Genomic DNA, 16,777 nt, shown 5'->3' with positions numbered 1-16,777 from the left:
CCATGTCATGGTGGTATATTTACAAAATGCCACCAGTATATAATAAAATGTTTATTTTCACTCATCTGCCAGAAGATGCAACATTGCTGTTTTTGATATCAGTTCAGTGATTTAGGTCACCTCTCAGAAGCTGATAAGGTCCATTTGTGTCATATATATATATGTAATATGGTAATTCAAAGAAAACTGTCATATTTCCCATCCAGCTGATGGATACATTGGCATCTTTTGGTCCAAAATTTAGAAGTAGTTTACAGTCTTTTTAGTCCTTCCTAGGAGTGAGAATTTTCCAGTTTTTGCAATCTTGTTTCTCTTCTAAATTTAACTGCTAATAGAAAAGATCTGGAGATTATATACCCTGACTGGTCTATGAACTACCAATATTAACTCACTAATCTTGTCCATTTTTCACTAATAAGCCACAGCCTCTCAGCTGCCTTGGTGTCCTTCCCTACAGGATTAATTTTTTCTTCCTTGCAATTCCTGGAAAATCAAAGATGGTGAAAATTCAATCTTAGTATGTTTACCTAGAAAGCTTTTTCTTATGCTCTGCTAAACACTTAGCCACTGCAATTCTTTCTCCAATCAATGGCTTAAATCAGATTTTTTTCAACAACATTTCAGAATTATGTTACACTCTGCCTGACCTCTCTATGGGGTTCATGCAGACAGTACAGGGAGGAATGGGATGGCATTCCTGGACAGACACAGACGTACTGAAGTGTGAATGATCTAATTTTACTTGTTGAATGAAGAAACTACTTAAGTAACTTAGTACGTTTATAAAAAAAGTTACCACCATGAAATTTGAGCACAGATTTGTGAACATACCCTAAGAAAAGCCCATGCACCCACAAAGGATCTCACTGACTCAAATTGGAGCTTATAAAAATATTTCAGTAGTATTTTTATGGTTAGTAATAGAAGCATTTAATGCAACATTTAAGATTTGCTTAAGATATACATAAAAGATGTCCTTACGAAAAATATTTTCCAGAAACTTCCTCCAACTCTGGAGCCACAGCTGCATAGACCACTGTCTGTGATCCTTGTTGTGGGTTGCTGGCAAAGATGGTCAGCAAAAATCCCAAGATATTTCCCAAAAATATGGAATGGTATGTTTTTGAATGTCTGTGGATTTTTGTATTACAGATTCCTGGGTTGACAGCATTTACTGTGACTCCTGTATCTGAAATTCAAGATATTATTAATATTAATATCCATGTTTCTGATGATAGAAATAACTTTTGAGTACAACAGTTTGACAAAAACTAGAAAATCTACTTGATATTATTCTACTTGTATGAAACTGAAAAGATACAACTTTGGGTATGACAAATATCCCCAAACTCTATCAGAAATGAGAGAGAAAGAGAGAAAGTTTTCACAAAAGTTAATTTTCTCTCTCCGTTGCAAAAAGTACCTTTTAATCTTCTATCCAGCTCATTAACAAACAACATATTAGCCAGCTTGCTCTGTCTGTAGGCATGTCGTTCATCATAAAACTTCTTGCAGTTCAAATCTTTAAAATCTATTTGTCCATCCTTATACACAGAGTCATTGACACATATTATTCTGCTTGGCTTGGACTGCTTCATTTTGTCTAGTAATAAATTGGTCAGCAAGAAAGGACCTGGAAATAATATTTTTTTCATTGCATAAATGAAAATAAGTGAAATAAACACATAACAAACCAGCAATTAGTTCTGATTCATATGGTAATAAATGTGTTTATCAAATAACATCTGCATTATTTAGTAAAAATATGAAGAAATGAACACTGCATTTTACACTGCATAAATTTTCATTTCTTGCTTTTTAAAATACATTTACTAGTCATCATTCATTGGAAATCAAAGAGGGAAAATGACTTAATTCAAATCAAAATAATAAAATTTAAAATGGAAAATAGAAAGCAATTCCTTCACCAAAATGGTTGACTCCTAAATGCATCTCAAATCCTTCTCTGGTGACAGACTGTGGGCAGTACATTACTCCTGCATTGTTGATCAAGACATCAACTCTTTTCTGGGCTACAAACAGAACAAAGAACTTAAATCACAATCTTTTACCAAAGATAATTACAATTATGTAACACAGTGATAAGATAAAACTAGAAGTTCAGATCCCCAATGGATACCTGAATGCTTAATAAATCACAGAGACATTTTTGGTCATTTTTTTTTCTTTGACTAAAAAAAAAACAATGACAGAGAGCCCAACTAATATGTACTAATACATGGCTTACTGATAAAATGTTCAAAGTTAAATAACAAATAACTTCAGACAGAATAATCATATTCTTTACTTCCCTTCATCTTTTTGCCTTATCTTATAAAAGAGCATATAAAAATGTGTAAAGATACAAAAAATAAGATCTGGAAAGGTATGGAAATGCAGAAGCAAAAGTATTTGTGTTCCCAAAGGTCACTATCACTCACTCTTGTTAATATCTGCAGCAAAATTCCTGATTGAGGTCAGAGATGCCAAATCCAGCTTTTTCACAAAAACCAGAGAAGAATTGGTCTCTTCAATAATCTTGGTTTTTACCTCCTCTGCTGCTTTCAGGTCTCTACATGCAAGGATCACACGAGCACCTGGATAAGGAGATAATGCAACTAAATGAATAAAAACATGATGCAGTTAAAATTTTTAAGTTATTTAAGTGCTCTGTTTAAAAAATTATTTTTGTTTATTAAAGCAAACATAACTTTATATTCATCCAGATTTAACCAACTTTAACCTTGTTACATATCAGTCTACCCAGATAAATACATTTACATCTGTCAAAATACTGTTATTAATCACCACCATTTGCAAACTGTTCCTTTGACTAATCACTAAAATTCAAACAGATACTTCCTGTATCAAACTCCAATTTGTTTATTAGTTTAACCTCCAAGGCCAAATCTTTTTCAACCTGTACCTTATTCAAGTTTTGCAATAAAAAAGTTAAACAATCCATGCTTAAGTCTGCTTGCCTCTTTTAGTAAGTTCCAATGCAGTTGCTTTCCCAATGCCACTGCTTGCACCGGTAATGATCACAGTTTTGCCTGGGATCTGAGTATCTTCTTCATATCTTGCCCCACCATAAATGTACCTTATGGTAATGTCAAAATATAATCTAAATAACAGTAAATTTATAACATGTACATTTTTATTCAAAAACTAAGTGAAACATACAATACCTTAAATTTCATTTCTCAGTCATTTTCTTATTTAGGGGCCACCTATTTTAATCATCATTTTCATAAGTCTACAAACCAGACACTTTTAAAAAATAATAAAAATGATGATTTAAACTGGTGTCTAGGTCATCATTTTCAGCTTTTCAGCTTGTACTCTCCGAAGGGGTGGGAGGGGTAAGGAAAAATTCTATGGTTTTTAAACATGTGAAAATGATGATAAAATTGATGACCCTTAATCTGATTTTGTTTTTTCGTAATGCAGATTAAATGCTGTACAGATAAAGCAGAGAGAGAGAGAGAGAGAGAGAGAGAGGAGAGGAGACTTACTTCAAAAGAACAAATCCTCCTACAGTAGTTCCAACATAGCTCATCCAGGTGACACCCCTTGAGAACTGAACCATAACTGCTGATAGACACACCTTGCAAGAGAAGAGCACATGTGTCCTTTTAGTTTTAGTGTTTTCAGTCTTTTCAGTGTCTTTTCATACAGTTTACACCCCAAACTGAAAGGTTTACTATTTTCATTTGAGACTGTTCCACAGTCACATTTATATGCCTGCAAAGCTACTTCCTTTTCCCCAATTCAGACTTAACAAAAATACAAAAGCCCTTAAATAAAAGTACCTGATGTAAATATTTAATTCTTACTGAAATGCCAGGGGAATATAATTTTCGGCACAAATCCTGAACTGTATAAATCTAAATTATCTTATCATAGATGCTACAAAATATCTAATCCGAGTGTGGTATCATAAAAAAGTAACTGAATGTGGCTTTACAACAGATCATGATTAAAGGCAAGCGGCATTTCAGCAGCGTTGCACTCCCTTTGACGATTAGACTTGCTCACGCATGGATGAATGCTCCGCACAGAACTGCACCGTGTACGAGCTTAGCCTCAGTTTTCGGCTTCTCAGGGTTGAAACACGTAGCGTAATGGTACCGTTAGCATGTACTGGGTAAGAGTACTAAGACTGATAACTTCAAGGGGAGCACGAGTCTCGACTGTCAAGGACAATTAACGGAGTTACTTTTGCAGATGCATCAATAAAAGTTCACAAACGTCTCCATTTCTCTATCTCAATAAACATCAGCTACGAAAATCGTTTTGTCGTTTAGCATAAATGCAATATCTTTTAATGCAAAAGTACGAAATTGAGGGATTTGTCTTTGGCTTACCCCAGAACTCCTCGCTTACCTAAGCAGGCACGTTTTTCGTTCTTCTGTAAATTAAGATTTGAATATGTTACTTCCTGTTAGAAACAGCTGATCCGAAGGTTGTAATGACCTTTCATTGAAATCAACATTTGTAGGCTTTTAAATCATAATTTTACATTTTATCGCCATGCATGAAAGATAAGACACATTTGGGTCACAGGACAATCAGTGACCAAGAGTTGCATCGAATATATAGTGTACATATACGTGTTGTTAAGCACGCTGTCGAGTCAATTTGGCTAACGTGAAATGGCATCATGCAGGACCACCGGCCGTTATTCGTGCAGCCGAAGCCATACGCCAGGCCAAAGCAATCGTTATCACAGCTGGTGCGGGTATGGGTGTAGATTCAGGCCTGCCGGATTTTAGAGGCCCCCAGGGATTTTGGAAAGCTTACCCACCTCTGAAAAAAATGAACCTTACGCTGTCTCAGATGAGCACACCTTCTTGGTTTCTGGAAGATCCAACTTTTGCTTGGGGATTTTTTGGACACAGGTATTCTGTTGGTAATTTTGTGTGTGTGGAGGGGGGGGGGGAGGGAGGGGAGTCTGAATGTGTGTCTGTGGGAGAGAGTGAGGGATCTGACTCATTTTTCGGCCTTACTTGGTAACACACAGTGTTATAAACTCTCAGAACAATAAATGTCCAAATCCTGGAGAAACTGTGTGTGTCCTCAAACTCACTTTGAATCAAATCATTCGCAAATAAAGTAATTTTGTATCCGTTTATGTACAAGCTTGATAACATCATACTTTTTTCAATTCCAGCTGTGCAGTAGTGTTAGCACGTACTATACGTGCCATTTATAAGTAATGCGACATACAGTCACGAGAGGTTCTCACAGGGTGTGTTAGTGGACATCACATAATCACAGATACAATGTGTCGATAAATGAATACTAAATCTGCCTTCATTATAACATAATATATTTTAACATAACATAATAATTTTCAGGTACAAGTTATACAAGAATACCACACCCCATGAAGGCTTCCACATCCTGAGGAAATGGACAAGATGGATGGACAAAGGCTACTTTGTTTTCACTAGCAATGTTGATGGTCACTTCCAAAAGGCAGGATTCTCAGAAGACAGACTCATAGAGTGTCATGGCAGCATAAATTATCTCCAGCTTGTTAATTGTGACAGCAACCATATTATCTGGCCTGTGCCCCCTGATTTTGACCCAAAGGTGGATGAGAGTACACTGCATGCTGCTGAGCCACTCCCCAGGGGCCCACCTTTAGACCCCCAGGGCTTAGCACGCCCTAATATCCTCATGTTTGGGGACTGGGACTGGGTGAGTCATAGGACAGATGGTCAGCAGACCCGATTTAACCAGTTTGTCAGCGATTTAAAGGCTGATCCACATACACCTTTTGTTGTTGTTGAAATTGGAGCAGGGCTTGCAGTTCCCACGGTCCGATTCCAGGGTGAAATGTTAGTGGAGAGGAGCAAAGGAGGGGTGTTGATAAGAATTAACCCCAATGAGCCCCAGGTGAACAGAGACAGGGATGTGTCCTTACAGATGACAGGTCTCCAAGCCCTAGAGCTGATTGACAAGGCTCTTGAAAATGTGTGATAATAATTTATTATTATTATTATTATTATTATTATTACTTTTTTGTTGTTAACCATAATGAAGAAAGATCTATAGACTATTTAGAGATAGCACCCCTTGAAACATCTTACAAGACAACAGTTCTGCATAAATTTATCATATAATTTTGCAAAATGTGAGCAAACGATTGTGTGCTGTTGAAAACATTCATATAAATCAATTTTTAAATGCCATCCTGATAGACAAATCAGTAAAGATTTAATTATAATTCTTGAAAGTGATTTTTAAACTGTTTTCTATTTTATTCTAACAATTTCTTTAATTACTTTAATTTGGTATGCAAACAACTGAAGGGCTCTCTCTTTGCCTCTCTCATCATGTTTTTGTATAAATCTACATTTTATATAGGCCAATCCACCACGACCCTAAGAACGGCCAGGTCACACCCCACCTGTACCTAAGCGGGGTGGATATTACAAGAAAAAATTGTAACTATTGGTTCATCTCCAATCTGCCACTTATTATTAGCAGCATAATCTTCCAAATGTTTTTGAGTGAACTTTGGCTATTATCGTATAATTATAATGGGCACAAGAAAAACTATTACTTTCCAAGATCTGAAGGGTATCAAAACACAAACATGTCGGTCATTATATGCAAGATTTCGCTATGCACAATTTTTTAACACAATAAATGTGTTTAATTAGATATAGCTCATATTTTAAAAGTGCGTTTTCCTTGCGGCGTTAATGAGGGTGTGACTTCGCTATTCCGTGCAATTTTGTCCTATAGAACAAGCGAGAATATTTATAAGTAACGTCGGGATAGGGGAGGGGGTAAACTAACCCCTTATCACTCATTCTACAGTTTCAACATCTAAAATGGAACTAGAATCCACCAAACTATTGAGCTGAAATGTGTGCTGTTCATACATCGATGAAATGTGGGGCCGTCTCTCGTTATGTTGGACACTTGGCAACCAAGAAAATATCGACAGCGCGAGTGTTGGCTGCCCCCAAAAGAATAGTAAGCAGATAATCAAGTTATAAAAATTCGAAGAACGCGCACTATGGAGACCACTACGCAACAGTTACTACAGTAACAACTGTACATTCAGTGCTGTTTGGCTTTTCACATTTCATTACGTTTTAGTAATTCACTTGGCAAATTTTCACTCTCGCTTTTCACGAATTTAAGATTTATGTAATAGCAATGGCGACTGTTTTCACCCAGTACAATACTTTCTGAATATTATTTCAGAAATCTCTTCAGATAAAGCACACAAGGCTGCAAAGCGCCTCAACTGCTGTTCAATTTGCGAGTGTAAGAATAATACCGCCCCCCATTCATGAAACGCTATCATAAAAGGAGAGAGTTCTCGACAATCAATAGTCAATATTTGAATGAATAGTAAGCAGAAATTCTTTATATATAACATCAGAAAGAAAGGAAGAACTGGGTCGAAAGAGACTAAAATGTGGAACATTACAAGGGTGCTTTGCTCGAAAACTATTGACGAACAGCAAACATTGCGTTCATAAGGGTTTAATCGCTAATAAGTAATGCTGAAACAGCATTAGTGGGGAAAAGTGACATTTGTTGACCTGGTCGTCGTCAATTTATGAAGAAAAAGATATTCGTTTGTAGGCAGTGACTTCGGAGAAATTGAAACTTACGTCGGTTCAAGATTGTGACATAACAGAGTTTGAACAGGTGTATCTCGACCGAAGGAGGCTACAACGTTTCACAAAGACCGTAAGAAAAGAGACACTTTTTTAAAAAATAGTTTGACTAACTGAACAAACGAAAAAAACGACAAAAAAGTTTCACCGCACGAGAAATTCACAAATACCGAACCCCCCAAGAAATCTGTAATAATCTTTGACAACCATGTCCGGATCCATGGCAACCGTGACCAGCGCGGAAGATGTCCGTTCTCTTGGACTCTACAGGGCGATGTTCGCGGAATTCCTGGGGACCCTGTTCCTTGTGCTGGTATCGTGCGGCTCAGCCACAAACGTTAACAACATGCAAAGCCTCGCCACAATTTCACTGTGCTTTGGTTTCAGCGTGGCCACCATCGTCTGGGCCATCGCCAACGTCAGCGGCGGCCACATCAACCCGGCCGTCACCATCGGGTTTCTTGTGACCCGTAAAATCACCATTGTTAGGGGTATTTTCTACTTTGTGAGCCAGATGGTGGGAGGGATCGCTGGGGCGGCAATTCTGAAGGGTCTGACACCAACAGCGTACCAAGCCGCCCTTGGAACCTCCCAGCTAGCTTCTGGCGTCACAGCAGAGCAGGGCTTTGGTATTGAGTTCATGGCGACCTTCATGTTGGTCTTCACTGTGTTTGCCACATGCGACTCCCACAGAAAGGACCTGAATGGTTCCGGACCGCTGGCAATCGGACTGTCCGTCGCCATGGGTCATCTGTGGGCGGTAAGTCGATGAAATCTTGGTAAAAGCCTGCGCACTGTCGATAGGCCTATCCTCGGTGACGGCTTGCCCGAAGATGAGTGTGTGTGTGTTTGTGTGTGTAAGTGCACTGTGGTGGCGTGCTTTTGCCGCTTCCAGTGTCATAGGTAAGCGTAAGTAGAGAGTCGAGTTTTCAGTGTTCTCTGGAACTAAGGAATGATGCGCTGTTGTGTCAGAAAAATAATATGTGCCTAAAACTAAAATGTCGGTTTGCTTATTAAATATTGAGAATGGGAACTTTTTCCCTGCAAAACTTTTTAAAATGACTTGTGGAACGGCAGTACCATTTAACGGTACAATTAAGTCATTAAATGCATGTTCTTGTTACTTGGTATAATTAATGGATCATAAATTTTATTGATTAATTTGTTTATTCATTGTCCAGGTCCCATACACAGGCGCCGGCATGAACACTGCCCGCAGTTTCGGTCCGGCCGTATTGTACGTGTCCACAGTATGGGAGAACCACTGGGTAAGTTTCAGGGACAGTTATAGGGAAACTATCCCCGTTTGAAAATGTCCCCAAAACACATATTGTGTCTACATATCCTGCAAAGCTCCCTATCTTTCCCTATTTAGACGATAAAAATAATAAAATCCTTCAAATGAAAGTATCTAATGTCAATATTTCATTCTTAAATGTACAAGAAGACATTGCAGTCATTTAGAACTAAGTTATGTAATTATAAATGCCGTAAAACAGAATGCAAATGTAGGGACGGATCGAGCAATGATTCATAAGTAGGTGAAAATTGCTTTTTCTTTCAAAGAAATTAATTTATAGGAAACAAAGATATTTAAGGACGCAGTAAAACTATAGCTAACTATTTATATGCTTCCTAATAATATATATCTTCAGGTCTACTGGCTTGGTCAGTTACTAGCTGGGGTGGTGGCTGCTCTACTCTACGACTTGCTTTTCGCTGCCGACGCCTCAGTTGACAAACTTAAGACCTATAAGCAAATCAATTGTCGCCGAAGTTCAAGTGTGTCAGTCACCAAGATGCAAACACAGCCCGAGTAAATGCGCTGCCATTCGCGTGACAGTTACCCAGAAAGATCCCAGACAAGGAGATAATTGGGAACTAGTCCTGTTATCGTCAGTATTTCTGTAACTTTTAAAACCAGTGTGACAGGAATGGTAACTGGCTTTAGGGTGTTGTAGTGGACCACGGGGTGCGCTAGTAATGTGATACAAAATTAATATATGTCTTATACTTGAATTTTGCATACTGTTTAAGAAGCCTTTGATATCATAGGTAGTAGTCTCAAATATTTTCAAGAGGTCATAATTATATAATCAAGATTTCCTTGTATCAAGGGAGTATGAATTATTAGTGCTCTTTTCGTTTGTGTTTACTCCTTGAAACGGATTTTAACAAGTGATTTTTCCAACAGACCGAAGGCTTGATTTGCATCAATATACTCTTTTTATACATAAATGCACATAAGTTAGGCAACACGTTGTATTTTTTCGAAAAAAAAAAAAAAAAAAAAAAAACACTAGTATCATGGTCATCATTTGAAATGTCAGTGGTGCGATATTTTCCATATTTCATAAATATTTTATAAATGGTAAGTAAGTTCTATTACATTGTTACTTCACGTAGTTTTACATAAAGGAAATTGAGTGAAATAATAACAGTGCGTACTTATTTACCTAGTTTAATATATGCGTAAATTTTTAAAACACGCACGCACGCACGCACGCACGCACGCGTAAATATATTTGTAGACGGGAACCAACTTTTGAAGCCGTTATATTACAGAAGCTAATGATAAAAAATTAACGGCCCGCATGCATTTTAAAGAGATCTTCTCAATTTTGGAGTTTTGATTGGAAACTCAAAATTAAAGAATTTCCTCAATACAAAAATTGTCTGAGATTATGCCTTTGCAGTGGCAGATTAAGAGGGGGGATCCTGACCCCTCTTTCGATTTCTGAAAAATATATCACCCAATATTCCCCTCTAGAAATTATAATTTGACAAGCTAAATCATTGTTCTAAACCGTACCAAAGGGCACTGTTTGCTCTCCAAAACACCATTTTTGTCGGGGCCGTTGAGCAGGCCCCAAACCCCACACCCCGACACACCCACACCCCCCTCTCTAATAATCCTGGATCCGCCCCTGTCCTCGCTCCTTCACCTAACCCCAGCAGCTTTAAAAGTAGCAAAAACAACGGCACTGTGAGGGCGTTTTGAACTATTTTATTCACGCTTTACTGATGTAAAATAAACTAACAAAATAGTTACAAGAGCGAAGTAGCGGTTTGTTTGTTAAATAGGATAGTAATATTTTTGTTTACAGTTATATTTTTGTTTCCCATCCACTTATTATTAAAGGTCCTTGCTAACATTTAGCCCCGCAAAAATTAAACCACTTACCTCAACTTCAACACGAATGTCACCTTTAATGAAGATGAATTAGCATCATTTTATTTATTTTTATTTATTTATTTAGTTTGCAGAAAGTAGACTTTGACAGTAAAAGAATCTGTCAATGCTCCACACATAATATTGCAAAAACATTTATTCTTCATTCTTCCACGCACATACTGGGGCACACTCTGTAGTTGTACTAATTTTGAAATGACACATGCGCTACTTCCAGAATAACGTCAAATGTCATATTTCTTTACTTGAATCTGTTTTAAAATTGGTTTCTTTTGCTAAATTCTTCTTTTTGCAAAATAATTTGTAATCTAGAGTGTCGTATTAGACACGCTGAAGGGTTCAGAAAGAGAACTAGTTTTGAAAACATGTATATATTCTCTTAAAATATTTTTCAAATTAATTACTAACTTCAGATTTCAGCGCTCTCTTTCGGCGTACTCACCGTTTCACAGCGAGAGAAATCATAGTGCGCGATGATTGACGTTTGTTTATATAACCTGCCAATCAAGCTGTTATTACTTGACAGCAACTATCAAAACTAACTGAATTTGATCGGCACCTTGTCAATCAAAGGGTGTAGGGAGCTTGAACTAAACGTGTTCGACGACTATAGTGATCCACTGTTTAATGATTGTAATTGACGTTTGTTTATATAACCTGCCAATCAAGCTGTTCTTTCTTGACAGCAACTATCGAAACTAATGAATTTGATTGGCATCTTGTCAATCAAAGGATATTGGAGTTTTACATGTTAGGAGAGAAGAGTGTAGTAATTGTGTTTGACGGTTGTTTAAAAAAACTGTCTAAAAAACTGACAGCTTCCATCAAAGTTGAATTAGCCTGTTTGAATTTGATTCATACCTGTCTATAACAATACATGTCGTAACATTCTGGAGGTAGGGGGCATGCTATTTTTTTTAGCAGCGCGTTAAAAAACGCCGGATTCTTTATTTCAACCGAGAGACTGAAATTTAACAACGTGAAAGAGTCCCGGGTTCTTTCACAAGCGTTTTTAATTGTACTAAAATCAGTTGTCATTCTTTTTCTAAATATTAAATAGATTTGGTAGTAGGAAGCATAGGCCTATCTTTGATTCATTTTTTTAACAATTCTGTGAAGTGTTTACAATGCTTTAATTTTCTGAGAGTACAAATAAAGACACGCTGTTTATTTGATATTTGTTTTATTGATTGCTATACCAACAGAATGCATGAAATAACCTTAAATAGATTTGGTAATATGCAGCATAGGCCTATATATATTCATGACTTTTTACCTTTCTACGAAGTAGGCCCTATTCACAACGCTTTAATATTTTGAGAGCATGGATAAAGACATGCTGTTAGTTTGATACGTGTTTCTGTGGTAAATTAGTGTTTCCAGCTGTGTACTGAAAACAAAACTTTTCTTAAGCATTTTTTTTTTTTGGACTGTTTTTTTTTTTTTTTTTTTTCGCCCGCTCGCACCGATTTTGGGGTCCCCAGAGGATGTCATCCATAAAAATAAAAAAGTGTGGCCTAAGACAAAATTAATTCAGCATTCACAACAGCATACATCTTTGTTTTGCCTCATCTAGCACATTCTATGAATTTTTTTGTCCGGAGTCGCATATTATAATATAAGGCTTCGTTCACATGCAATGTCTATTTTCTATTTTCTATTTTCTATTTTCGGTATGTCTTATGATCACGGTCTGTGCACTGAATATCCCGCGGCGTAATTACTGGCAGCGCGAGCCAGTTACTATAAGTTACTATAAGTAACTGGCTCGCGCTGCCAGTAATTACGCCGCGGGATATTCAGTGCACAGACCGTGATCATAAGACATACCGAAAATAGAAAATAGAAAATAGACATTGCATGTGAACGAAGCCTAAGGCCACGCTTTTTTATGTACAGACACTGTACATATAGCCATCACCTGCGTCTGTCGTCGTCGCCGTGCACTTTGACCACCGATAACATGATAAGTGAAAAACCGTTTTACCTTTTGGCTTGAAACTTACAGAACTGATGAGCTTTCATAATATGCAGGTCAAGTTCGAAAATCAGCATGATCGGGCCATTTTTATGGAAGTTATGCTCTTTTTTCATTTTTTTAAGCATATATGCAACACTGATAACACGATAAGTGAAAAACCGTTTTACCTTTTGGCTTGAAACTTACAGAACTGATGACTATTCATAATACACAGGTCAAGTTTGAAAATCAGCGTTATTGGACTAATTTTATGGAAGTTATGCTGTTTTTTCACTTTTTTTAGCATGTATGCAATACCGATAACGCATTTCAAGAAAAATCAATTGGCCAATTGTCTTGAAATTTACAGGGGTGATCAGTCTTACTGAAATACAGATGGAGTTCGAAAATAAGCTCCATTGGTTCAGTTCTGGTGAAGTTATGCCTTTTTTGTATATAAGTGTTTTTTCCTTTGATTTAATTCTTAGGCGTGTTAACAATCTCATCTGTGAATTGACATTTTCTGCATCTTAACAATATTGTTAGTTGATTATATAAAAAAGATGGTAAACCTGTAATTGTGTAATAAAGTGTCAAAAAATGGAAATAATAATAAACTCATATCTTTACAGTTTGTCAGATTCAATCATTCACCATGTTCAGGATCTCAGAATGGAGCAAACTGGACATTTAAAATTGTTCTATTGATATTTTTCCTATGTCAACAATTTTCTCAGTTGTTCATTTAAAAATGACAGTAAATTGATTACTTTGTTATATGAAAAAAAGGTGTTGAAAATGGAAGAAAATCAATTCAATACAGTTATCTCTTGTATACAGGTACATTTTGGCATTTTGAAAGTGTGACTCTGAACTTCCATGGCCTTGAAGACCTTTCCATGTCACATTTTCTGTATATCCATGATACTTTTATTTTATTATTAAAAATTGATGGTCATTATGTTATATTGCATAAAAGTTGAAGAAAACCCTATTTTGGAAATGGCTGCCGGAATGACCATTAAGGAAAAACCATGTTACTTATGATACTCAAACTTACTGAAAAGTTTTGTAAGACTGACGTGCAGTTTGTGTTGGAAAATCAGAGTGATTGTTTTCTGTTCTGGAAGCAATGCAGCTCTATAGAGTGCTATATGGGGCTACTGTTTATGGATGGTGGTAATTGTCCCTTGGGGTAGTCACAAGCTAAATTCAGAGCTATAAAATCATTTGCCTAATTAATTTCCAAGTGCCCATTAAATAAGATTACATAAAACACACGTTGAGATTTCCCAGTAAAGTCCCATAGGTTAAGCTCTCTTAACTGTGTCACATAATTAGGAATCTGTGATAATTATGCAGGTAAATGTTGTTTAATATTGCAAATAAGTTAACAAAAGAAAAAAAAATTTGAATAACAGTGCCTTATTATCCTCAAACACATTGGGGTTATTCATATCATGTTATTCTTGGACCTAAATAGCTCTATTTAGGTCCAAGTGTTATTACAGCAAGATTAAAAGTTTGAATAGCAGCTTTAATGGGATATTTTTGTTGTGTTTTCTTTTTAATTTATTTTTCAAACACTGGCATTTTCAGCTCCCATCCACCTGAAGCTCTTCACATTCTCTGTATTTCCACATAAACAGTTGCATTGGTTTTTATGTCTTTAAACATTATGTAATATTATTTTATGCATTGTCATCATTATTCAAATATTGGGATTTTCATTATGTGAATTTGGTCCTGAAACTGTAATCTTATTGCAGGGGTGGATTGAGGCCGTCTTCTGGGTCTTTCAGATTTTAAAGTTCATATTGATGGGTATCTGTTTATTTTCTGTTGGAAGACCATCAAAAATGTAGGATGGATCAACAAAAATAATTTGGAATACTGTCAGAAAATATATCTCTGGATCCGCTCCTGTTATTGACGATGTCACCTGTTGTGCATGATTAAAATTCAGTGTTGATTGACAGTGCTATTGTAGGCATGATTTATTATTGCATCAAAATTAACAAAATGAACCATTTTCTGCATTTTCTCAGCATATATGCAGCACTGATAACACGATAAGTGGAAAACCATTTTACCTTTTGGCTTGAAACTTACAGAACTGATGAACAAGTTCGAAAATTGGCTTGATTGGACTATTTTTACAAATTTAAAGTTATGCTGTTTTTTTTTCCATTATTCAGCATATATGCAACACTGATAACACATTTTAAGGAAAACCAATCAGCCTTTTGTCTTGAAACTTACAGGAGTGATCAGTCTGACTAATATACAGATCAAGTTTGAAAATAAGCTTGATCAGTTAAGTTTTGATGAAGTTATTAGCCTTTTTGCATATAAGTGGCTTTTCTTCAGATTAATTCTTAGGCATGTTAACAGTCTCAATATGGAACAAATTAGATATGTAAAAATGTTGTTTTGACATTTTCTGCTTCTTAAAAATATTGTTAGTTGATTATATAAAAATGACAGTACACCTTTTATTGTGCAATTCTGTAATAAAGTATCAAAAATGGAAGGGAACTCATATCATTGAAGTTCGTCAGATTCAATCATTCACTAAGTTAAGAATCTCAGAATGGAGCAAGTTGGACATTTAAATTTGTTCTATTGATATTTTTCCTTTGACAACATATTTTAATTGATCATATAAAAATGACAGTAAATCGATTATTTTTTTTCATGTAAAAAAGGTATTGAAAATGGAAATAAACTCTTTTTAATACAGTTTCTCTTGTTTAGATTTTGGGATTTTCAAAGTGTTTCTGAACTCTATGGGCTAGACACATTTTGTGAATATCCATGATAGTTTTATTTTATCATTAAAAAACTGATGGTTATTATGCTGTTAAGCATTATGTAATATTGCATCAAAATTGAACAAAACCCTATTTTAGGCACTGCCTCCTTAGTGACCGTGAAAGGAAAACCATGTCACTTGCTCTTTTTACACTTAAAGGAAAGAAACATAGGACTGAAATACAGCTTCAGTTGGAAAATCTGTCTCATTAGTTAATTTTCTGGAAGTTATAGAGGTTTTTTGTGAAAATTTTTATCTTTCACATACTGGAATTTTCAATGTGGGACTTAGAGCTCCCTTGGGCATGAAGCCCAGTGGTAATCACCTTTTTTTAATGTCCATGTTTTTAATAGTAGATATTTAAAAATTGGTGGTATTTATACAGTTAATCATTATGTAATGTTGCATCAAAATTGACAAAAAACCTCTTTTGTACACTGCCACCGTTAACGTTATAGAAAGAAAACTGTTACTTTCTAATTTTTCAACTAGTATGCTTACAAGAATGATTCTTAGGATTGACATACAGCTCATATTAGAAAACCAGCTCTATTAGATTATCACTTTTATTAAATTTATGCATTTTTTGTGAAATTTTCATTTTTCTCATTTTGGCACTTTCTAAGTATAAACTTGAACTCTGATGGGCCTTATGCTTTTACTTTCGTCGGTGTTACCTGTTGTGCATAATTTTAAAACATTTGATGTTGACTGTGCAGTTAAACATAATGTATTATTGTATCAGAATTGATAGTCTCCTATTTTGTGCATCATTGTTTTGTGCATTTCTTAAGGGTGTGACTTATGGGCCTGAAGACCTTTGAGAGGGTCGGTCTGTAAATTTCCCTTGGGTCTCACTAGGCTAAGTTATAAAGTTATAAAGTCATTTGCCTAATTAATAGGCCATTAAATGAGATTACATAAAGCACACTTGTTGATATTTCCCTGTAAACTCCCAAAGGTTAAGCTCTCTGCTGGATTAATAATAAGGAAGCAGTGATAATTATGCAGGTAAATTTTGTTTTATATTGCAAATAAGTTTTTAATATATATAATTATAATTATAATAGTTTTCAATATATTTTTAAATTAAAATTATAATAATATGCCCCCAACAGCCATTATAATAAAAATGATAATATGAGTAATAGTAAAGTTTT

General features: G+C 35.8%; 3 protein-coding genes across 4 annotated transcripts; 2 read left to right on the top strand and 1 right to left on the bottom strand.

Moving 5' to 3' along the window:
- Nucleotides 1-53: 53 nt before the first annotated feature.
- LOC106159541 (retinol dehydrogenase 13) lies at nucleotides 54-4,502 on the bottom strand. 2 transcript variants are annotated; one of them, XM_013535852.2, is made up of 8 exons: nucleotides 4,387-4,502; nucleotides 3,516-3,607; nucleotides 2,982-3,100; nucleotides 2,442-2,597; nucleotides 1,929-2,033; nucleotides 1,424-1,633; nucleotides 982-1,189; nucleotides 54-483 (listed from the first exon to the last, which is right to left on the bottom strand). In XM_013535852.2, the coding sequence occupies exons 2-8, from the start codon at nucleotides 3,587-3,589 to the stop codon at nucleotides 384-386; spliced, it is 972 nt and encodes a 323-aa protein (XP_013391306.2). In that variant the 5' UTR covers nucleotides 3,590-3,607; nucleotides 4,387-4,502; the 3' UTR covers nucleotides 54-383. The 2 variants fall into 2 exon arrangements, with proteins under 2 accessions (XP_013391306.2, XP_013391296.2); XM_013535842.2 differs by having other exon boundaries at nucleotides 4,368-4,470.
- Nucleotides 4,503-4,736: 234 nt separating this feature from the next.
- Nucleotides 4,737-6,380, top strand: LOC106159559 (uncharacterized). The gene is made up of 2 exons (XM_013535871.2): nucleotides 4,737-4,901; nucleotides 5,361-6,380. The coding sequence occupies exons 1-2, from the start codon at nucleotides 4,744-4,746 to the stop codon at nucleotides 5,986-5,988; spliced, it is 786 nt and encodes a 261-aa protein (XP_013391325.2). The 5' UTR covers nucleotides 4,737-4,743; the 3' UTR covers nucleotides 5,989-6,380.
- Nucleotides 6,381-7,371: 991 nt separating this feature from the next.
- On the top strand, nucleotides 7,372-10,138 carry LOC106159567 (aquaporin-5). The gene is made up of 3 exons (XM_013535882.2): nucleotides 7,372-8,409; nucleotides 8,831-8,917; nucleotides 9,305-10,138. Exons 1-3 carry the CDS (start codon nucleotides 7,858-7,860, stop codon nucleotides 9,467-9,469), a joined length of 804 nt encoding a protein of 267 aa, XP_013391336.1. The 5' UTR covers nucleotides 7,372-7,857; the 3' UTR covers nucleotides 9,470-10,138.
- The last annotated feature ends 6,639 nt before the right edge of the window (nucleotides 10,139-16,777 follow it).

The sequence above is a fragment of the Lingula anatina genome, chromosome 2 (genome assembly GCF_051362555.1).
Source record: "Lingula anatina isolate TDL-2025a chromosome 2, LinAna3.0, whole genome shotgun sequence".
Lineage (NCBI taxonomy): Eukaryota > Metazoa > Brachiopoda > Lingulata > Lingulida > Lingulidae > Lingula > Lingula anatina.
The sequence above is the reverse complement of the archived record's forward strand: the minus strand, read 5'-3'. Positions and strand labels throughout refer to the sequence as shown.